The sequence below is a fragment of the Fringilla coelebs genome, assembly GCF_963513975.1.
Source record: "Fringilla coelebs genome assembly, chromosome: 20".
NCBI lineage: Eukaryota > Metazoa > Chordata > Aves > Passeriformes > Fringillidae > Fringilla > Fringilla coelebs.
Genome location: NC_140046.1, coordinates 8048442 through 8071937, shown reverse-complemented (window position 1 = coordinate 8071937; position 23496 = coordinate 8048442). Strand labels below are relative to the sequence as shown.

The window sequence follows — 23496 nt, the reverse complement described above, 5'->3', positions numbered from 1 at the left end:
TGCAATACCTGCTTGTGAGCCTTCAAACACAATGCACAGAGCTCCATTATTGAGCTTAGAACTCCCTAATATCTCACTAGATAAACTTTTCTGCAGCTTAGGGAGTTATTCTAGACAAGCATTAATACACAGACCATTGTTCTGTTTGTCCTTACTTTTCTACTGCTTACATAATTTTTCTGCTGACCAATCTCATGGCTACTGCTTAATTCTGCTGTCTCTGAAGCCTGCCTTTTACAGCTTTCCCAAAACCCTCTGATTTAAGCATTCCCACACCAAGAGCTGCAGAAACTCAAGGTAGAAATCCATATAATGCCTAGAACCACTCTGCAATTTCAGCAGCAGATGGGGGCAGAGCACAGCTCGGATCAAGCAGCCAGGAGCAGCTCCAGTTTGTTCCCAGCAGTTCAAATCAATTATTCCCATCTCAGCCACTGGAGGACGTTGAAGTACACGGGAATTTGAGGACACTGCTTATTCTTGGATCAGAGAATCTGTAAAACACGTGGGGCAGCTGAACGACCTTCAGTTCCTCCCACAAACTGCAGCCCTATTTAAGCATGGATCTAAAACCTGAGTGAACAGAAAAACACTGGGGAAGGACACAGCAGGCTACAGCTTCCTGACGAGGGGAAGCAGAGAGGCACACACTGAGCTCTGCTCTCTCTGACCAGGGACAGCACCCAGGGCATGGCTGGAGCTGTGCCAGGGGAGGTCCAGCTCGGATATCAGGAAAGGTTCTTCCCCCAGAGGGTGCTGGGCACTGCCCTGAGGCTGCCAGACCTCCAGGAGGGTTTGGACAATGTTCCCAGGCAGATGTGATTGTTGGGGTGTCCTGAGCAGGGCCAGGAGTTGAACCTGATGATCCCTGTGGCTTTTCCAGCTGGGATATTGTGTGATATATGAGATGTGGATATCTCTGCTGCTGAGCTCAGTCACTGTCAAGAGAATCCCCATCAGATGCTCAGCAGCACAAAAGAAAACAAAAGGACCTGGAGCAAGAGTGAAGGGCTCAGACCCCCCCACTCCCCTCAGCAGTACAGAGCCCTCCAGCCCCTAGGCTGTGCCCAGGATTGTAAATTTATAAAAAGTTTTTAAAGGTTATATAAGGTTATACAGAAGGTATATAAGGTTACCTTATATACTTCACTATACAGAACAAATAATAAACAAAACCATCAAAAAAAGCTTTTTCTATCCAAGAGAGAGGGGGAAATGCAGGAAATAAATACTACAAATAAAACGTGATAAAAGATAAAAATAATAAAACTAAATAAGAAACTAATAAAACAAAATAAAAAACTAATAAAATAAAAAACTAATAAAACAAAGTACAAATAAAGCTAAATACTTTACAAAAGTAGAACTATAAAACATACATTGTAGTGGGACCCACGAAAGACAGTTTTAAATAATTAAGACATCTACAGCATGATGTAACAAAAAACTAATAAACCAAGAAACACTTATAGTGCACTGTAATTTAAAAATAATTAACTTCTTATTGTAATAGCATAAATTATAACATCTATATTATCTCACCCTTCTCATAAAACTAAAAATAAAACTTTTAAAAACCCCTCTTAGCTACCCCATCTCTGGCTCAGGAAATGGGACTTAACCAAACACAAATCCCAAAAATCCTAGCTTTTTCTTCCATCTCCCACCTGGGCTGAATGGCAATTGTTATCACCTACAACCCTAAACTTAGCCTCCTCAACTTCTACCTGTACTCTATAATAACTGCAACTGCCCTCCTCACTCTCAACTCAATTAAAGTACTAAAACTATCTACCCTAATACTTCATGGACTAAAATCCCCTCACTAAATGCAATACTACTTCTAACCCTACTTTCCCTTGCAGGACTCCCTCCCCTAACAGGATTTCTACCCCAATGACTTCTTATTCAAGAACTGACTGAACAAGACAGTTCAGCCACGCTCATCTCCCTTCTCTCCCTGCTGAGTCTGTTCTTCTGCCCTTGCCTTGCACACTGCACAACAATTACACTCTCCCCACACCCCACAAAAACAATGATGCACCAACCAACATCCTAATTGCTGTCCTAACCACCATATCTGTCATCCTCCTTCCCATCTCCCCCATTGTCCAAGAAATTTAGGATCACTTAACCCGAAGGCCTTCAAAGCCTTGAACAAGAGTTGAACCCTCTTGGTTTCTGCTAAAGTCCGCAGGCTACTACCCTGCATCCCCTGGATGAACTCAGGAGCTTTAATTAAGCCAGGACATCCCCTGCATGCAGCTCAGGTGCTTTAATTAAGCCAGGACATCCCCTGAATTCAGCTCAGGTGCTTTAATAAGCTAGGACATCCCTTGGATGCAGCTCAGGTGCTTTAATTAAGCTAGGACATCCTCTGAATGCAGCTCAGGTGCTTTAATTAAGCCAGGACATCCCCTGAATTCAGCTCAGGTGCTTTAATTAAGCCAGGACCTTCCAGTTTACTGGACAGATGTGCTTGAATCCCATGACACCATCACTAACAGCCACGTGCCCAAACCAACAGGCCCAAGGTACATAACCAATGCACATTGAGTGCCCTCACCAGCACCACCAGTTTCTCCCGCAGCCCCTTGATGTCATCCTTGAGCTTCTGCTCCTTCAGCCTCCACTCAGCCTTGTGCACCTCGCGGCTGAGGTCGCGCTCCGGCCCCGGCGAGTGCCGGTTCGCCTCCAGCAGCAGCGCCCGCAGCTCGTTCAGGCTCCTGGGGGCACAAACACCAGTCACTTCTGGGTTTAAAATGTCACAAGTTCAACAGTCATGAAATGGTTGTAAAAATTGGAACGAGAATTAGAGCAGTAAGAATTTGTCTCGGGGCTCTAGCTGGTCACAGTGACCCCGAGATGAGTTGGAAAGTCTCTTTTCCCAGCCTGGCGGTCGAAGAAAGAGTCACAGCTCTTCAGTTTCGTTTATTGTTCCTTATCTATAAAATTCATTCTCCTGTCCTGCCAAGGTCCACTCAGCAGGACAGACAGAGGCACTCTGCCTGCTCCTGGAGCAGTGTTCTGTCTTTACAATTACTTCCCAATACCCATCACCTATGTTAGACAGTGAGCTTCTACTCTAAACCAATCTAAACGTGCCACCATCACAGCAGAAGATGGAGGCCAAGTAGAAGAAGGAGAAAGGCTGGACATGCCCAGATTCCTCCATCTTGCCCCCTGAACCCCCATTCTAAAAACCCCCAAAAAATCTATTTTTCACCCCGTGATAAATTCACTATAATTCTACTTAAACTCTCTTGACTTGTAATCCTTCATATAAATTATTCATATAATTGTTTTTTTCAAGGGCTAAATCAAAGGCACAGGGGTCTTGGGCTCTGTGCCAAGGTCTCTGAGCCCCCTGGGCAGGGGCTCGAGCCCTCCAGGGCAGCCAGAGGAATTTCCTGGGTTCCCACAAGTTTGGGCAGTCAGACTTAGGACAAAAAAAGCAAAGATTTACGGATGTTGGGATGCTTTCCTCTTGAAAGCAGGGCTTGCTAACAGAGGATTAACCCTTAAAAGCAATAGCCTGTTGCATATTCATACATCTCATACATGATTCAAACATTATTTTCAAACAAAGGGTGTTTTCTGGTTATTGTCATCTTCCCCCCCTTCATCTTGTCAATCATGGTCAGACTCCATGGAGTCTGCAAGGAGAATGGTTCTTCACCATAAGGAGGCAACAATTCGTCTCTTTGGGATTTTAGTGTCTTGTTGCTGTTATCTCCGTGCAAAGAATTTCTTGATTATCTCATCCCTTTCTTGAGCTAGTTAAAAAGTATCTTACATAGCACAGCTTCTATTTTAACATTATGTTATAACCTAAAACTCTATTTAACACACTACTTAAGGGAATTAATACAGCACAACTTTCTAACATAGCACATATAATATTTGTGAAAAACCAATCATATAATACAGATTTTTCACATGCAAGCAGCAGCAGGAAGAGATGAAGACATTCCCAGAGCCCACACACCACTGAAGCCCTGCTGTGCTTCCTCTCACCTTTCCTACAGACCCAAAGAAAGGCCAGTGGACAAATCTGACCCAGCTCCCACCACTCTTTTCTTGCCCCCCTTTGCCAGCTCTGAGACTGGCATCTGCACAGGCACTGCTTGAGCTTGGCTGGCCTGGAGTGACTTCATTCAGCATCTCCTCTGAGCTGCCTTGCAGCTCCTGGCAAGCAGTGAAAGGGCAGAGCCTTTTGAGAATTCACAGCCTCTAACTCCAACCAAATTCAAGATGTGGGCTGGATTCCAACAGTGCAGCCCCACATTTCCTCTGGTGGTCATCACAGCAGCCGAAGGAACATGAATATTCACAGGGCCCCTCTGTCTGCAGCTCTGTCCTCCAGACCTGCACACTGACCTCTCCTTCTTGAGCAGCTCCTGGCTGATCAGCACCAGCTGCCCTGAGGCATCATGTGTTTTCTTGGTCAAGGCTTCCAGTTCTCCTTCCAACCTCTTCTTTTCTTTGAGCACCGAATCTGCCTTCTTTTCTGCTGTTTTGCATTTGTTTTCCAAAGCTATGAGAAGCAGAGGATTCAAGAGAAGAAAGGTCACTTAGTCCTTTATTATATCCCCGCTTTTTGCCTTTTCCCAATTCCTGCTCCTAAAAGCACAGACATAATTAACTCTTGACTGGCTGTAGTTAAGGGGACACATTAGCTTTACACATAAACAAGCCCAAACCCTCCCTCACAGGACACCAATATCTGCTGCAGTTTGTGCTTGATTTCTGAATTAATTTTTACCAGCAACAGCCATTCAAAAACCAGCAGCATCGTGTTTTACATCAGCTCTGGGCTCTTGTCCAACACCAGGCTGCAGGACAAGCAGGGAAACATTTCATTCCCACCAACACTGTATTAGGGAAACTTACCACTTACTTGGGCCCTTAGAGTTTCAGTCTGGGTCACCAGGGATGACACCTCTTTGTCTCTTTTACTCAGCTTGTCCTGGAGGTCTGTGGGGGAGTGAAAAGACAGGGATGAGAGGGTTGGAAAATGCTCTGTGCAAACTGGGAAGGTGCCAGGTGCACAGCACGGGCCAGGGTCCAGTGGCACCACGGTGGTACAGCCCTGCTGGCAGAGGGACACTGCATCCCACCACCCTGGGAGCTGGGGGGACTCTGGGAAGTTGTATCAGACAGGGTCAGGAAAGCAACCTCAAAGGAGGAGGGGAAAAAGGCAATAAAACATTAATTTAAAAAAAAAAAAAAACAACAACAAAAGGAGGAGGGGGAAAAAGGCAATAAAATATTAATTAAAAAAAAAAAAAAACCAAAAGGAACTTTCAGCACATGTCTTTGTGTCACCTCCTACAGTGGGAGGCAGTGACTGTTTCAACAGACATGTTTTCTGGAACAGATGAATTTCCATGCTCAGAGCTGTAGATCTGAAGTCTGATGCTTTTGTGGGTCAAATCTGACCTGGTTGTTTTCAGAACATCTTTCTGGGGTTTACTCAGTGTGGAAACAACGCACACATGGACTGAGTGGCCATTCAGAGCAGTGGCTGCTGGATCTAATGAAAGGCAGGAATTACCTGTCAGTCAGCAAACAATTTGGTGCAGAAACACAGAAAAATTTGGTTTGGAAAGGAACCTAAAGACCTTGTTCCCCACCCCAGCTTTGGGCAGGGACACCTTCCACTGTCCCAGGCTGCTCCAAGCCCTGTCCAACCTGTGCCTGGGCACTTGCAGGGATGGGGCATAACCTGAATGTTCCACAGAATCCCAGATCTGCAAAGACAGACAAGGCTGGTGGACAATGCCTGGCTTGCACTGAGGGCGATGGAAACAGGACAAAATACCTCTGAATCCAGCTCTGCTATTGCTCAGACTCACAGCTCACCCTCTGAGAGGGGGCTGGGTGCAGTTCAGGTTGAAATGCACTTTATACAAGTTTCCTGAGTGTTCAAGTCTCACATTTTGCTAAAAGGATGGATTTGATTTATAGTGAGCTGAATAAAAAGTAACTATCATTATTTGAAACCAGTCACATTAATACCTACCATTATCACTCCTCTCCTGTGAGCAAATAACATTTAAGGTCTGATTTTTACCTGCTGTATAAATCAGTGATGGGATGGAAATGCACCTGTTTCCCCAGATTTGTCTCCAACCTGCACCACCTGCATGGAGAGTATCTAACACAGGTAAAAACATCCACCCCTGCATATGCTCAGCTTGATTAGAAGGAAAACTCAAATCCAGACAACAAATGTCATTTGGCAAATTCTGACAGATGAAATGTCCTCCTAAACCCTTGTGTTTCTGTTAAATTTAAGTAAGTTGGCAAACTAGGAAAAAGAGAGCTACAGAATGAAAAAAAAAAGTAAATCTGATTCTAAAGAAAACAGATTTAAAAAGAAATTGATGACAGCAGGTTAATGAAAAAAATATATATACTGTGATATCCCAGAAAACTTTCTATTTTTCATTTTGTTTCAATTCCTTCAAGGCTAGTTTCTTCTTTTTCTAAATGAACATTAACAAACAGCCATCCCTGCAAGAGCAGAAAGTTGGAAGAAGGGAAGGTGTACGAGTGACTAGGACAGGGTAAAAATAACAGCTTCATACCTTCCATAGTCTGCTTCATCTTTATCTTTTCTTCTGAAATATCATTAGTCTCAATCATCTGGAATAAATGTAAAATGTAAGATATCAACTAACCCTCTACCCAAAGATAAGCAGAAGTTAACAACCACAAAGCCCCATCCAGAGCAGAAGGTATCCCACGTCTAGGATGTTTTACATCCTTCCCAAGAGGGAAATTTTTTGAGGAGCCACTTGTCCAGCTGGGCCCTGCTGAGGCTGAGCAGAGTGCCCAGGCACAGCCCCCAGGTGAGCAGACCTACAGATTCACCCAGGAGGGAGCAGAGCTCGAGTTCTGCCCCAGGCTCTGGTCCAGCCCTGCTCACACAGAGGGCAGGAGGAGCTGCTGTCCCTCACACCAGGCACCTCTGGGCAATCTCAGCAAACACCCCACTGCAAACACCCCACTGCAGGCAGCTGGACACCTACCAGTCAGCAAGCTCCTCAGCTTCTGCAGAGCCCAGCCGTGCCCAAAGTTATAAAAACAGCAATTTATTAGAGAACTAATGCGCGCATAAAAATAATAACGCAGCAAATGCCGTGCCCGTGCAGGGGGTTCTGCTTTTCCCCCACACTCTTTTCTTTATTGCAGTGAAAATCCAGACACTACAGAGCTTCCAGTGCCGAGCTTTCTGTGGCAGAGGCCACAGCTGAGCCCCTCCTCACATGTCCTCCCATCCAGCAGCCTTTGCTGGGACCAGGTCAGTTCTCTGAACTCTGGGCTGTGGGACAAGTCAAACAGAAGCAGGAGAACCCCCAGAGGGGAAATATGCTTCCTGATGCACTTTTGGTATGGAAAAAAACTATTAAAGTGCTGCTGGGAAGCAGTTGTGGCTCTCCCTTGAAGGTCTAGGACAGGCTGTCACAAGACACCTTTGCTTGTTTGAAACACTTGGACAGTGAATACTGCAGCCACTTTAAATTAACTAAGACAATTTTAAATAGAACTTGCCCCATGATAATCAAAGGCTTTCACCCATGCATTTCTTCCCATATTCTGATTTTAATTGACACACAGTTAAAATAATTACTTCAAGACTTCCCTGGTTCTAATCCAGTGTCAATATCCCCCAGAGCCCTTCCATTTATCTAAAGGGCTCTGGAACAAGGCTCCAGCCTCTTCTTTTCCATGCATTCCTGTTTGAATATTGGCTATAAAGTGTTACATGTGGTAATAACAACCCCCTTTTCCCAGGGTCCTGGCTGTACTTATTGTTCCCAACTGTCCTTACTAGATGAAACCTCCTGGAGAGGTTCAACCCTTCAGACACTGTTAATGCTGGAGATTTCCTCCTTGGCCTTTGCCTCTGCTGTCCTCAGTGTGCCTGTTTCCAAGGTGTGGAGTTCTGGCTTGGATAACACGGGCTTGACTTTGCTCCCTGGAGGTGCAGCTGCTTTCAGTGGGGCTGTTCACATTGGGGAATTAAACACAGGCACTGAGTTCACAGCATTGGCATCTCTGTCTGGAACAGGAACTTCCTCACCAGTGAATTTTCAACACAGTATTCTTAAAATGTGCCCATTCTACAGCTTATTCTAATTTTCTGCATCCCCACAGGATGCGAATTGGGTTTTTCCTCATTTCTCATGCAAAATCCAAAGAGGGGCCCAGCCCCCCATGAGCAGCAATCTCCCTGCTCACTGCAGTGCAGAACCAGCCACAATCCCTTGTGCCACACACCATGGCAGGGTGATGCATCCTGTGGCAAATAGTCAAACAAAACCAAAAAAAAAAAAGGATGACTTGGACACAAAGGCCTCAGCAAATTGACCCCTCCATATTACTGCTCTTATTTCAGCCCTCCCTGGTCTCATGCTCAGTCAGGCCTGGTGCCATTCTGACCCTTGCTGGCAGCTTTTCCACTCTGGCCCTCAACACCAGCATTTCCCTGTCTCCCACACGTGCTGTGAAGCCCCAGCCCATCCCACAGTGCAGCCATTCCCTGCACCTCTCTTGCTCCAGGTGCTGAGCAAGGCTGACTCTTTTTCCACCCTATCCCCCTGGCACCCCCAAAGAGCCTTGCCCAGCAGCACACCAAGGCTGCTGCAGCTCCTTGCAGGAATTTACTGGAGAATCAATTCAACTGCATTGCAGGGATGATGGTTTCCCAGCTCAGAGCTGGCTCAGCATGAGAGCCCACCCTGACAAACCATGGCAGCCCTAGCCTGCTGCCACAGCAGCCTCCAAACCCAGGTGTGGCCCCACTTGCTCCTTTTCCTAATTGTCCCACTGGCTTTCTGGAGTGGAATGACACCTTCAGCCTGGAGATGCAGTGCAGAAAGAGCCCTGTTAGTGGGAGAAAAAAACATCCAGATATTTGAAGCCTCAGAAAACTGCACAAGGCAGTGGCTGACGAGTTACCAACAGTGATAATGAACAGCAAAATGACCCCCAAGTCATACATTTGCATGCTGAGAAGGATGCAGGGCCTCCATGGACTGCAGCTTGTTCTCTAAGACAAGCACTTTTTCCTGCAATCTTTGGATTTCCTGTTTGCTGTGGGCTTCTGTTTTCTGTAGTGTTTCATAGTCCAACATCTTCTTTTCAGCCAAAGATATCTGCTCTTTCAAGAAAGCTATTGCTTCTGTCTGATCTGTGTATTCCCCATGAAGTTTCTCCAGTTCATGCACCCTCAGCTCAGCATCTCGACACTTGTCCTTCACATCCTGGAGCTCAAGAAGGTGCTGACTGCTTTTGGTTTCCAGTTGCATTTTCCAGTTGCTGTTGCTTTTTTCCACTTCATCCAAAGCCTCCTGCAGCTTCAGCTTGAGGCTCTCTTTCTCCTTTATATGGACAGCTGTCTCGATGTCGTGCTTTGCTTTCAGGTTCTCCAACTCGAGCTGGTGCTCCAGCTTTATGCTCTCCACCACTGCCTTCAGCTCCACAATCTCCTTGTGCTGGGTGTCAGGGCCCGAGTTGAGCGTGGCTTTCAGGTCCTCCAGAGACTTCTGGTGGTCAGAAGCCAACGTGTCCAACTTGGACTTCCAGTTGTCCATGAGCCCCATGTTCTCGTTCGTGGCCTGCTGAACTTTCTGCTTCAGGTCCACGATCTCCTGCGAGTACTTCTCATTGACGGACTTGAGCTTCTCCATCTCCTGCTGGTACTTCTTCAGCGTCTTCTCGTACTTCTCCTTCAGCTGGCTGCTCTCCTTCTGGTGCTCCTTGTTGGCAGAGAGCAGCTGGTCCCGCAGCCGCAGCGCCTCGGAGTGCAAGCCCAGGCTGTGCTCGGGGCTCTCCGCCTGCTGCGAGCTCTGCAGGCACTGCCGCAGCTCGTCCACCTCGCTGCGCCGCAGGCTCAGCTCCTCCTCCAGCTGCAGGATCCGGGACTGCTCCGCCACCGTGGTCAGCTGCAACACCACAAACACAAGGTCAGTGCCCCCTCCTCACCACAGCGTCCCCCCAGCCGGCGTTCTCCGGGGGGAATAAATCCAAAGCACATCCAGGTTCCAAGGAGGAGGTGGAGAATGCCCTCCCACTTGAGCACAGTTTTGTACCAGGGCAGCTGTCACCCCGATTTTTTAAGATTCTCTGAGGTTTCTGATGTTTACTTTTTTGTAACGAACTTTCTCACACACTTTCTGTAAATAACTTATTGTTTTGCATTCTTTTATGGAGGAGGAGTGTCGTTATAGGACATGAAAGGACAGGAGCACACACACTGCTGCTTTTAAGGTGAAGAAAAAGGGAAGTTTATTTTCTGACTTATTGTAAATCAAAGACAACTCTGATGTTGGTGAGGGGAGAGAGAATGATGCATCTGACCCCATCATCAGAAGGCTAATGAATTACTTTGTTATACTATACTATGTACATTTAATCTAAACTGAATCTGCCGTGCACTCACTCTTGCTCACAACTGCCCAGGACTGCACTCAGCTCTGATTCTCTCATGACTGTCCCGTGACAGTCCCACACACACACACACTCATTGGCCCTGACAGGCCAAGGGAACAGCAAAACATCCTCACTGTGGGTAAACAATCTCCATATTGCATTCTGCTTTGGCACAGCAAGCGAGATAAGAATTGTGTTTTCCTTCTTCTCTGCCTGTCTCACAGCTTCTCTCTGTTCAGAGGGCATGTGAACACCACACTGACTCTTAACATTTATAGCTTTCCAAAGTGACAGTGGATTGGAGGGTGACAGTGCCGCCTCTCCAATGACACTGGACAAATTAACAGTCCATCAAATTTCTCTTCTTTTATAAAAGAATGCAAAACAATAAGTTATTTACAGGAAGTGTGTGAGAAAGTTCCTTACGAGAATGTAACATTAGAAGGCTTAGAAAAATCTTAAAAAATCAGGGCGATGGAGGAGAAATTTGAGACTGTAAGTTTGTCCATTGTCATTGGGGAGGGGGCACTTTCACCCTCCAGTCCACTGTCACTTTTAAAAAAATCTAAAAATGTTAGAGTCAGAAAATAAACTTCCCTTTTTTCACCCTGAGAGCAGCGGTGTGCACGTCGTGTTTCGTGCCCTGTAGTGACAGGCAACCAGCACTGACAACTCACAGTTATCTCTGTGCCAACTGCAGTTTATTTTTCCTAATACAAACCTCTTGCTTTCCCCAGAAAAACACCTTGGAAATAACCCTTGAAATTCACTAGGGAGCAACAGAGGTTTATGAAAAATAATGTCCTGGAAGGGCATTATGTTTCCAGACCAGGCATCTTGCCAGATGATGCACAGAGGAGATGTGACTGCACATGCAGGAATTCCACAAGCATCAAAACCAGCATTAAGCATATCATGTTTCCTTTATTGCTCAGCAATCCTCAGCCTGCAGACCTCTCTTCTGTAAAGGAATTTGTTTACCCTGGTGTAAAAGGGAAAAGGGATTTTTACATATGAGTGCTTGTTAGAGTTTATTAGCAAAGTCAAAATGACAAAGGAGGCTAGAGGATGCAAGACAATAAATCTGGCCATGGTACACATTGAGCTTAGGGGCTGTGGATCCATGTTTTGCCATCTGAATGTAACCTGGCAGGGCTGAACTCCCTACAAGCCACAGGGAGTACAGGGTGCTGCCACTATGGATGGAGAAGAGGATGAAACATTAGAAAAAGGCAAAAGAAAGAAGGAAACTGAGCCCAGCTCCAAGAGATCAATTTCCCTTCATTTCAGTTGCTATTTGCCCAGCAGCATCAGCCCAGGAGGCTGCTGGTCACTATTTCAGATGGGCACAGGGGGCTTCAGACCATCCAGACCTTTTGGAGACCCTCCCATTTGTGTTTTCTACAGCTCTCAATCCCATCACTGCTCACTGCAGCAGTTTTCTGCTTCCCACACCACACCAGCATGAAAAAGTCCTTTCCACATCTGTCTGCTTTTAGGATTCCTCTGGGCACCCTGTCCTGCTGCAGGCACAGCCAAGGATCAGAGTGGGCCCACCTGCATCCAGCAGCACCTTCCCCTTCAGATGGCAGCTCCCACAACTGGCAGGGGAGACTGGAGTGTTGATTGCAATGTTATTATTTCCTCTGACAGCCTGGGGGGGCCTCGAGGCAGAATGGATTGTGCAGGGGGTGGGTATCATTGGGATATGTTAATTGAAAAATGAATTGTAGGAGCTCACGTGTCAAGTGGTGGCGTGGGGCAGAGAAGCAAACTTAATCTGAGAAACAAGTTCCTCATAAGAGAAGCAAAGCTAGAAATCATATCATACTACTGTTTTTGGGAAAGAGAGCAAATTAAAAAAAATAAAACCAAATAAAATCAAGGAAGCTTAAGTTCAAGCCAAAATCAATCAACCCCACAAAAACCAAAAGAAAGAAACCCAAAGCAAGGCAGGATGAGCACCAGGGCAGTGCAAGCGCTGTCTGCAGGCAGGGCAGGTGAGGGTGCATTACCCTGGTGTCCTCTAATTCTCTGAGGAGTTTTTCAGCCTGTGCCTTCTCAAACAGCAGGCTCTGCTCGAGCTCCCGAATTCGGGCATGCTCCAACTGCGTCTGAGTCTGCTCACACAGAGAGAGAAAAGAACAGTGGAGAGGGGAGCAGGGCAAGGGAGAGAGAGAGAGAGAGGGAGAGAGAGAGAGAAGGCTGCAACATCATCTCCAGAGAACAAGACAAGGAAAGGCTTCACAACGGGAAGAGAATAAAAACCCAGACAGGGAGGAAAAATCCAACCAAACAGGAAACGGTCCCTATGGGATTTTACATGGTGCTGGTAGTGGCTCTTCACAAGAAAAGTGAATTTGGGATGGGAAGACATCCTTCTGCATTAGAAACCTGCTGCAGTGCCTTCCTGCATCAGCTGAAGAGGCTTCCTGAAAAGCAAAGCTCCCACCAGCACAAGGCCCTCGTGCACACAGACAAGGCAGAGATGTTGCAATGGTTCTCCACATCTTCCCTCAAGAAGAATCACAGGGTGGACTGAAAAGAGTTGGAAGTTCCCATCCTCTTTTTGCTCTGGAGACTCTGTGAGTCCTGCACTAAGTGGGGAAAAACCCCCAGGTCATTCTGTACATGGCATGTTGTAAAACAAAAAATACACTGGGCTGAAGAGACCAGGGAGATCCCAGCCTGTCCTGTGGATCAGTTTGAACAGCCTGACATGAATTTCAAAGTGACTTCTGTGCAGTAAAACTTTACTAATTTTGGCAAAAGAAATCAGAATTTTTTTGGTTGGTTGATTGGTTCTGGGATTTTTGGTTGGTTGGCTGGTGCTTTGTTTCCAAGGTTTTTTTTTTTTTTTTTTTTAACAAATGATTCAACTAAGCACAAGAATTTCCTTTTATGTACCCGAGTCCAGGAGCACTGGCTCTCAGCATTGCCTCAGTGCCCTTCACTTTTAAAGCTGAAGAACCATGAAGCTGCACTTGGTAGCAAAGCTCAGCACTCCACAACCACCACTGGAATTTCATGTAAAATTCCCTATAAATAAAAGAAGAGAGGAGACACAGGAAGGTGCATACACACTCTGGCCTTCACATTTTTTTAGCTTACAAAACCCACATTTTCCTTACAATTAAAAATTAATTTACCTATCAAGTTAGAAAATTAATCTAGCAAAAAGCAAACAGACCTGCTCAGAACCATTTTTCACCCCCAATTTTGCCCTTCATTTTCCAAATAATTATTTGCTTCCCCCCTCTTTCTATTGGAGCCAGTTTTAAGGATTTTCTGCCCTTCCCTACAATAAAGCAAGGCTTGGAGAGTTGTGTGCAAATAATAGAAACAGAAGTTTTAAAAAAAAAATCCATGTTTTATGCTTGTAAAATATCATTGTACATGTATTCATAGATGGTGACATAACTGCCATTTCTATTCAGATGGATCTGTATTTTATGTGCCTTATTTAACCCCTGAAGGAGGGGAGAAAAAGATTTGTATTCAAAAACCCAAATATTACAAAACCCCAAATTATATAACTTAAGTGTAAAAGTTGGCTTATTTCATCCTAATTAAAAGAAAAAAAAAAGGTATTTAATTACTTAAATAAAATTAATTCTGCTCCCTGTTAAGCCCAAAGATTCACATCTCGAGAGGGAGCTCCAGGATTGATTTTACTAAAAAGAATAAATGTTCTGTTGATACCAGTTAATTAACTGGTGGCAGCACATCAGATATTTGCTACCTGAAGATGCTGACTTATTACAAAACTCATCACTGGACTTCTCAAAGAGATTCTCTCCAGGTTAACAAAAGTGCCCAGTCAAGCTCTCAGTCCCACTTGATTTTCTTGCTCAGTATCATTCCTGGTATTTTCCAACTCTGGAAAAACTTATGAAAATAGAGGGGAAAAAAACCAAACCAAAAAACACGGAAAAAATTAGATTAACTGTTTTTAAATCTTAGGTTTACATTCGATCCTGTGTTATTTTATGTAAATTGGTTTGCTAGTACTAGCCAGTATGAGTCAGAACCTCCAATCCAAAATTTTCTTGCACTTTGAGGGAGCCCAGAAATGAATTTCAGATTTATTTGTAGCTATTAGCCTTTAGTTACTGTTCAGAATGATAAACTGACTTCCCAGTGGCATTCAAGGCATGCTGCAGGATGCAGGAGATGAGCAGGAGAGAGTTCCTTGATGAGGATAATACTCCCTGCAAACCATGGTTTCCCACCACAAAAAGTCTCTCCTGAAAGCTTTTCCTACATTAGCTTTTCAACTTTCAAAGCTCTTGAAAGCTTTTCCTGCACTTGTTTTTCATCTCCCAAATCACTACAGCATCAGCTGCCAACCAGGATCCAAACTGGGCTGAATTCCTGACTGCATTTCAAGGCTCCATCCACAGCTGCTCTGTCAGAGGTCCAGAGCCTTGATCTCTCTGTATCTTCAGGCCACCAGCACATTTTTTCTCCCAGTTAATTATTTGCTTCTGGAAAGCTTAACTGTCTCCACAGAAAAAGGCAGAAAGGTGGAATTAACTCCAGTGGGTCAGTCATTCCGTCTGGACATGCAAATTAGGCAGACAAGATGTAAAATCTGGCTCCAGCCAAGCCCTCTGCCAGAGCCTGTGCTGGGCTCATAGAGAGCATGCCAGTTCCCTGGCTCAGAGGACATCAAGCATTCCTAAATTATTTGTCCTTTTGTACAGAGAAGCATGAAAGTGAGGACAGGACCATAATGTCCTGCTGAAAGCTTGGCCACATCCCCCTTGCAAAACAATTCCTTCCCTGCCCAAAGGAAAAATAAATCCAAGACTCTGAGTCCCAAAGTGAGATGGGAGCCCTTACCCATAGCAGCTTGCTAAGCATGGTGGCTTTAAAATAAAAAAATTAAAAATCCAAATATACCAGCCCTGGTCCCACTGCCATAACCACACAGCCAGGCTTAAACACTTGGAGCTTACAAAGGGACAATTCCCTGCTCTCAAAGGGAAAGATGCCTGCACCAACCAGCCTTCCCTATTGCCCTGTGGGAAAGCTGTCAGCTCAGGGATGAACAGAAATCTGATTTTGCTCCCACACAACAGGCAGAAACTGCACTTGCTGCACTCCCCCAAAGGTCTGCTAGCAGTGCACTGCTAATTTACACCCTGTCAAACATCTCCTTCAGCTCCTGGATGAAGGAGAGAGGTTTATGCCAGCAGAATCACAGCCACAGCAACCTATCCATTTCCTAGTTTTCCCATTTTCCTGGGCTTTTGTTGCTATGAGTGACAGTGAAGCACAGGAGCAGGGCCCTTGACATTTCTGGCTATTACTAACCTGGCACTGCAGTTAAAGAGACAGAAAACTCCCTTGATTTACACTTGGAGAGCAGAGCCTTGCTTCCACAGGAAGATTTTCTGTTCCCTTTTCCCCATGGAAAAGCCTCCCACTCGAGGGCCAGCATCATTTCCCCCCAACATCCCTTCCAGCCTGCACAGTGCTCACTGCAGCAGCATCCCAGGGGCAGGCTGCCAGTCCTGGTGCCCAACCCACACTCCCAGGCAGTGAATCCCACATGAGGATACCTCAGCACAAACAGCATTTTGGCTGGAATTAAACAGCATCCAGGCAGGAGACTCCGTGTGCCCGTGAGCTGCTGAGAGCAGGACACCACAGGGACAGGAACTGAACTGCCAATTCATTTCTAGGGTGGAAAAATGTAAGTTCAACACATTCAGACACAGATTTTCACATGGCTTGGCAGCTGAGAGCGACAGATGAGCTCCAGGCAGCCCCAGGTGTGAGCAGCCCTTGGGCACCACACCAAAGAACAATCCTCACAGCAGTAAATCACACAGCACATCAGTAAAGTATTGTCAGAGGGGAGAAAAGGTGGCAGAAATCACTCAAGTGAGGCCCCACATGCAGCTCTGGATCCCACATTTTGGCAAGGTCAGCAGGAATTACCTCCAGATCCCCTTTTGTAATGGATTCTTCCTCCACACGGAACTGCAAGTCCTCCACTTTCCTGGGAAAGGAAGGGGACACAGAGAGCCATCAGAAAGAAAAGGGACACCCAGAGAGCCATCAGAAGGAAAGGGACACCCAGAGAGTCACCAGAAAGAAAAGGGATACCCAGAGCCATCAGAATTCTCAGCTCAGCCCCTCTGTCTCAGCAGCCACTGCACATCAGCCTTCCCACTGTTAACCAAATTCTATGGATCACTGCAACCATCAATGGAGAGAGGTCATTGCCAACAAATGGAAAAGCTGCCCAAAAAATTCCTGATAAGCCTTTAGTGCTCTAAAGCCATCCACAGAATATTAAAAAATCATGTCATGGCCTGCAGAATCGAAGTCTGAGAGAGATACAGACCACCTTTGGATATAAAAGCTCAGAAACTGAGCTGCAAGCCCCATGGAGCAGTGTTGAGTTTGTGAGGTTTTTAGGATGAGGTGAGAGATAAGGAATTTGATTTTATGTTTTTAGAAGGTTAATTTATTATTTTATGATATTATACCATATTATGATATAATATAGTATTATATTATATTATATTATATTATATTATATTATATTATATTATATTATATTATATTATATTATATTATATTATATTATATTATATTATATTATATTATATTATATTATATTATATATATTACCATATAATATATCATATCTTATCATATTATATTATTATATTAATACTATACTAAAACTATGTTAAAGAAAGAGAAGGATATAGACAGAAGGTTTAACAGGAAGGATAATGAAAACTTGGGACTGATTCTTCAGAGTTTGGCACAGCTGACTGTGATTGGTTATTAATTTAAAACAATTTGTATGTTGGATAAACAGTTTCTATACTACATTTTAAAGCAGCAAAACACAGCAGAAGCAAATAGATAATTCTCTGAAGCTTCTCGGCTTCTTAGGAGAAAAAGTTTTGGTAAAAAGTTTCTTCAGAAAATATGAAAGTAACAACCCAGTATTAAAAAATCACATCATGGCCTGCAGAATCACAGCCTGAGAGGGACACAGACCACCTTTGGATACAAAAGCTCAGCAGAAACTGAGCTGCCAGCCCCATGGAGCAGGACAGTTACAAGCACACACAAAGGTGGCCTTTTTGCCAGGAACATCCCCTCAGACACACAACTATTCCTCTGACACAGGATCCTGAAAACAAGCAAAGCACAACAAGGTTTCACTGGGTTATTGAAACCTTGTTATCCAAGCACTGGGCAATTCCTGTGCCAAATGGGCAGGGTCCATACAAAATATCCCAAGGGAATGGGATCCTCTGCCTCCTTGGCACAGGGTGGAGCTGTGATTTACCCTGCCTGACACAAAAGCCCTCCCCACAGAGTTTACAGGCCAGTCATGCATAAATGCAATTAAACCACACACATTAACACAGACATGCCAAGGAAACTCTTCTCCTTTGGAAGAGAGAAGTCAGCAACAGTAGAAAATAATTCAGTTTTCTGCCAGACTCATCCCTCTTTTTCTCTCTACTGATTATAAAGAAAAAGGCTGAGGATGTTTAGTTAGTAGCCAGATGTAAGGATTGTGATTCTGTTACAGATAAAAATAGCTGTGAGTGTACATAACTAACTTCATAAACAAGCTTCCTTGTCTAAACCTCCTCTAATTAGAGGAGGGAGGCATCTGTTGATATTTAGAGGAAAACTCAGCTGGGTTAAAGGGCCTCCTGAAGCATCAATAATTGAAATCAACACTGCTTTCAGTTATTTAATAGACAGAAATGTTTTTCTGTTCCTACTGAAGAGTTTAATTACACACATGGAGTACCTGGACTCCAAGAATGACATGCAGGTCTGCCCTCTGATCCAGAGAGGAAATGTGTGCACCATGAGACCTGCATGGATGGGGGCATGTGGATCACACTGCAGTAAGGCTGCACCCCAGTTTGGCTTCCCTCCCTCACAAAGAACATCCTCAAGATCAGCCCATCACAGATGGAGGGCAGGAAGGGGACCCCAGCAAATCCAGGTTGTACAGGAGTGTTGTAGTGTGTTTTTATACTTTGGAATACTTTGAGGTAGTTTGGGTTTTGTGTGCCTGTAGTTTTCCCAAATAGTTCACCCCAGACTGTTCCCCTTTCTCTTTACCTGTGTAATCCTCTCCCTTGCTGAGATCATCCCAAATCCCCACCCTGGCTCTCTGTCAATCCCTCACCATCCCATCCCCTCCATCCAGAAGCTTCGGTCCAAGGCATCGAGTGATGAGCCAGAGGTTGGGGTCAGCCCCCCAGACCTGCCCCATACCCTGCCCTAAATGTCCATCCCCAGTGCCCATCCCTCAGGGTCAGCTCTGGCTTGGTGAAACGTTCTCTGCTTTTGGTTTCCACCTCCTTTAAATGTCACCTTGGCACAACTCCCGGGCTCTGGGAGCCCCCCGAGGTGTGTGAGCTCCCCAGGCTCCCGAATAAACCCTCGGATTTGCCCTGCTCAGAGCCAGCCCTTTCCTCCCCCGCTGTCCCTGGAGTCTCTCCTGCTGCAAAGGTCCCAGCCCGGCTGCCCCAGCGCCCTCGGGGCACAGAGAGCGTCCCCAGAGCCAGGGGCTGCTTCCCCTGCCTGTGAGCTGGGGCTGGCCTGGGCTGCTGAGGGACAGGGACAGCAGGGCCTTGCCACCCCACTGCAGGTGACAAACATGAGGGGCTCCACAGGGACAGGGACAGCAGGGCCTTGCCACCCCACTGCAGGTGACAAACCTGAGGGGCTGCTGAGGGACAGGGACAGCAGGGCCTTGCCACCCCACTGCAGGTGACAAACATGAGGGGCTCCACAGGGACAGCAGGGCCTTGCCACCCCACTGCGGGTGACAAACCTGAGGGGCTGCACAGGGACAGCAGGGCCTTGCCACCCCACTGCAGGGGACAAACCTGAGGGGCTGCAGAGGGACAGCAGGGCCTTGCCACCCCACTGCAGGTGACAAACCTGAGGGGCTCCTGAGGGACAGGGACAGCCCAGCATGGCCTTGCCATCCCACTGCAGGTGACAAACCTGTGGGGCTGCTGAGGGGCTGCAGAGGGACAGGGACAGCAGGGCCTTGCCACCCCACTGCAGGTGACAAACCTGAGGGACAGGGACAGCAGGGCCTTGCCACCCCACTGCAGGTGACAAACCTGAGGGGCTCCACAGGGACAGCCCAGCATGGCCTTCCCATCCCACTGCAGCTCCCAAACCTGTGGGGTTCCTAAAAGGCTCCTGAGGGACAGAGACAGCCCAGCATGGCCTTGCCACCCCACTGCAGGTGACAAACCTGTGGGGCTCCAGAGGGACAGCCCAGCATGGCCTTCCCATCCCCACTGCAGCTCCCAAACCTGTGGGGCTCCAGAGGGACAGGGACAGCATGGCCTTCCCATCCCACTGCAGGTGACAAACCTGTGGGGCTCCTGAGGGGCTCCCAGAGGGACAGGACAGCCCAGCATGGCCTTCCCATCCCCACTGCAGGTGACAAACCTGTGGGGCTCCACAGGGACAGGGACAGCCCAGCATAGCCTTCCCATCCCCACTGCAGGTGACAAACCTGTGGGGTTCCTAAAAGGCTCCAGAAGGACAGGGACACAGGAGGGTCTGTGATGGCCCAAGGTGCACCTGCCTGTTTATGACCCGATTTTTATTTCACGCTGTATCCTTAAAACCACCCAAAGCCTCAGCACTGTCCACACATGCCTTCACCTCCCTCACACCCCTCCACTCCTGCTTTACCTCTTCTCCTCTTCCAGCTGGTTCAGCAGCTCGATCTTCTCCTTCTGCATCCCGTCCACCAAGGCTCGCGCTCGCTGCAGGTTTCCTTCTGCCTCCGTGACATACTGGAGCAGAAAACAAGGCCAAGACTCAAAGTCAGCCGTGCCTGAAGCAGCACAAAGCTGCTCAGGAAAGGGTCAGAACCAGGGAACAGAAGGTTTTGATGATGCTGTGGCAAGAGCACATTTTCCAGAGAGCTCAGGATGCAGGGATCAAGACAACAGAAGCTGCTCCAGCAGCTGTAAGTGATCCATGCTTCAGTGCCTCTCTGACCTGACCCTTTTGGAGACTCCAGCTCTGATTGGAGTCCAGAACTTGAAGCCTGAAAAGTTCTGAAAATCTGGTCAGAGGTTGCCAGTGCAATTCAGCCCCAGTCGTGAAGCAAAAGAGATATTTCAGACTTCTGTTAATTGATTTGTCACTGATAATTACTGGAAAACACAATACGTGAGAAGAATGTCAGCTTGCAGGTGATTTCCCAATTTCTCCTGCATTTGTGACAGGTAGCTGTGACCCACCACACAAGCAGACATTGCCATCCCTGCTCCCAGGTAGCTCACTTGGCTTTAAAAGCACCAGTAAAGAATTTAGGACAACAGCAGACGATGAAGAACCACATACTGACAAATAGCACAACCACAACTCTCTTTAAGCATTTTAATACATAAAATATCCTCTGTACAAATGCTTGTGCAAAATACAAACTAACAAACACCAACCTAATGATCAGCCTGGTTTATTTCCAGATTTCCTCCCTTTATTAATGTTCTGAAAGCATCCTCTCTGGTGGGAAAGCAGTGGCATAGGAACTGGGCTGATGCCCTCAGCACCATAAAATCCCTGCAATGCAGTCCCAGCCACTGCCAGATTCAATGTCTGAGGGGAACAAATTTGCATTTCAGCACTGAAATGCATTGATCCAGCAGACACAAACTACCTGCTGCCCCTGATCTGGCACAGGGCTTTCTGCTCCTGGCTCAGGGCAGAGACAGTGCATGTGACACTGGGAGGGTGGGACAGAGCCTCTGCAGGAATGTGGTTTTGTTGACGGAGTGACAAAAGTATTTTTTGTCCTTTCAAAAAGGAAAGAAGCTCAGAAGTTTCTCTTTTTTTTGATTAAGTGGAAAAGTCACTTTATAGGCCCAGGGGACTTCACTTCAAGCTTTAGGATAGCTAATTGGACAGAAGCTAAAAACTCCTTCTCGGGCAATTTACCAGAAAAAGAAGCGAGCAAAGAAACTAATCAGGGGCAAGAATCTTTGGCACTTGGCTCAGGGGTTTTTTTTTGTTTGTTATTTTGCCTTTTATTGAACTTTTTTGTTTCTAACACTGCAATGAAAGCCATCTTGCTGATTTTTATGCTTCTAAGGGTAACTAAGCTACCTTGGGTGTGTTATAGACCTCTGAGAGATTATAAAACCTGGCTCAAAGAGGCAACTATAACACACCTCAGCTTAACTCAGCACATAAAAGGCAGAAATTCAGAGCCCCAGTTTCACACACAGTGATAATGGTAATGAGACATTTTTAAGGAATTTAAGGAATAAGACTTTAAGGCATTTGAGATTTTAGAGGAGCTAAGATTTTAGTTAGAGAGAAGCTTGATTGGAGTTAATTAAAATAAATGGGTAGGCCTTGATGAAGTTAAGAGTTAGTAGTTAGCTAATAATTGATTGCTTGTCAACACAATGTTTGGTTAGCTGGGTTATTAATGAAGAATAATATTAATGAAGAATATAGAAACTGATAAGCAGCTCTTAGGAGCATAAGACAATTGTAGGCCTCCTCTGTTCTGAATACAGGGAATGGGAGTCCTACCAAGGGTTCATTTGTCACATTTACATTGAAAAGGTAGAAAGGTCAGAATGAGGAAGACTTCATTTACTTCCTCATTTTGGGACCCCTCCCTATGAAAGGGACCACCCACCCATTTCGGGGGACAAACTACTCATGCTCAATAGCTTTTGAACTAATTACCATGCTTAATGGCTTTTGAACTAATTACCATAGGGAGCAGGGAATGGGATGTACCAAAGCCATGAATATGCATTTGTATTTTGGGTATTCAATACCTGTACAGATAAAAGGACTCTGTAATCACCTGTAAAGTGCTGTGTGTATTTGGGAGCTATCCACAATAAACAAACACTTTCTAACTCTAAACTGTTAGGGAGTTTTTGGATATCAGTACTAGATCAACATCCATATTGGGAATGGGATGTACCAAAGCCATGAATATGCATTTGTACTTTGGGTATTCAATACCTGTATAGACAAAAGGACTCTGTAATCACCTGTAAAGTGCTGTGTGTATTTGGGAGCTATCCCACAGTAAACAAACACTTTCTAACTCTAAACTGTTATAGAGTTTTGTCTGTCTCAGTTGGATATAGATATACGGATAGATCAATATCCGTATTTTTTTAATAAATCAGTTACATTATGACCTGGCACTTCCAGGGGATGTGAAATATTCAGACATTTGAGAGCTATCCCCTCCTACCTGCTCGTGCTGGGCCTTCATGATGGCAATCTCCTTCTCCACCTCGCAGATGTGGCTGGTGGCCTTGGCCACCTCTGCCCTCTCCAGGTCCCGCTCTGCCAGCAGCTGCTCAATGTGCTGCTGCTTCTCCTTCAGGGCCTCCTGCAGGGCTGTGGTGCCAGAGATCTTCCTGGCATAGCGAGACGAGGTCTCTGTCAGCTGGGAAAGAGGTCAAAAGAGATGGGGTGATGTGGTGGGGGACGAGGGAGGAGATGGGAATCTTGACTCCACGTTTCAGAGGGCTGATTTATTGTTTTATGATATATATTATATTAAAAGAAAATGATATATTAAAACTATACTAAAGAAAGAGAAAGGAGACATCAGAAAGCTAGAAAAGAATGATAATAAAATCTCATGACAGACTCAGAGAGTCCAACACAGCTGGCTGTCATTGGCCATTAATTAAAAACAAGCCACATGAGACCAATCAAAGATTGGTTGGTTACCTGTTGGTAAACCATCTCCAGACCATATCCCACAGCCATCAGACAGTTATTGTTTACATTTCTTTTCTGAGGCTTCTCAGCTTCTCAGGAGAAAAATCCTAGCAAAAGGATTTTCATAAAATATGTCAGTGACAGGGTAAAGCTGTGTCCTTTCCAGTGCAGAACAGCTGAAGTTAAACCTGGAATGCTGCTCACCTAACGATCATTTGTTCAGCTGAGGAGAGCTGCAGCTCCAGCTCTGGGCCCTACAGGGGAGGTGAAGTCTGAGAAACATCTGGACAATGCTCCCAAGCTCAGCTG

At 45.9% G+C, this 23496-nt stretch overlaps 1 protein-coding gene across 1 annotated transcript in view; it reads right to left on the bottom strand.

Annotated features, from left to right (window-relative positions):
* Nucleotides 1–23496, bottom strand: part of CLIP2 (CAP-Gly domain containing linker protein 2) — a 68794-nt gene that overhangs the window by 7108 nt on the left and 38190 nt on the right. The window contains exons 5-13 of the mRNA XM_084218854.1: nucleotides 22709–22906; nucleotides 20167–20270; nucleotides 16393–16453; nucleotides 12459–12563; nucleotides 9012–9956; nucleotides 6594–6651; nucleotides 4894–4977; nucleotides 4381–4537; nucleotides 2567–2726 (exon numbers count right to left, since the gene is read on the bottom strand). Of these exons, the coding sequence (XP_084074980.1) occupies nucleotides 2567–2726; nucleotides 4381–4537; nucleotides 4894–4977; nucleotides 6594–6651; nucleotides 9012–9956; nucleotides 12459–12563; nucleotides 16393–16453; nucleotides 20167–20270; nucleotides 22709–22906 (1872 nt within the window). The remainder of the gene's footprint in view (nucleotides 1–2566; nucleotides 2727–4380; nucleotides 4538–4893; nucleotides 4978–6593; nucleotides 6652–9011; nucleotides 9957–12458; nucleotides 12564–16392; nucleotides 16454–20166; nucleotides 20271–22708; nucleotides 22907–23496) is intronic.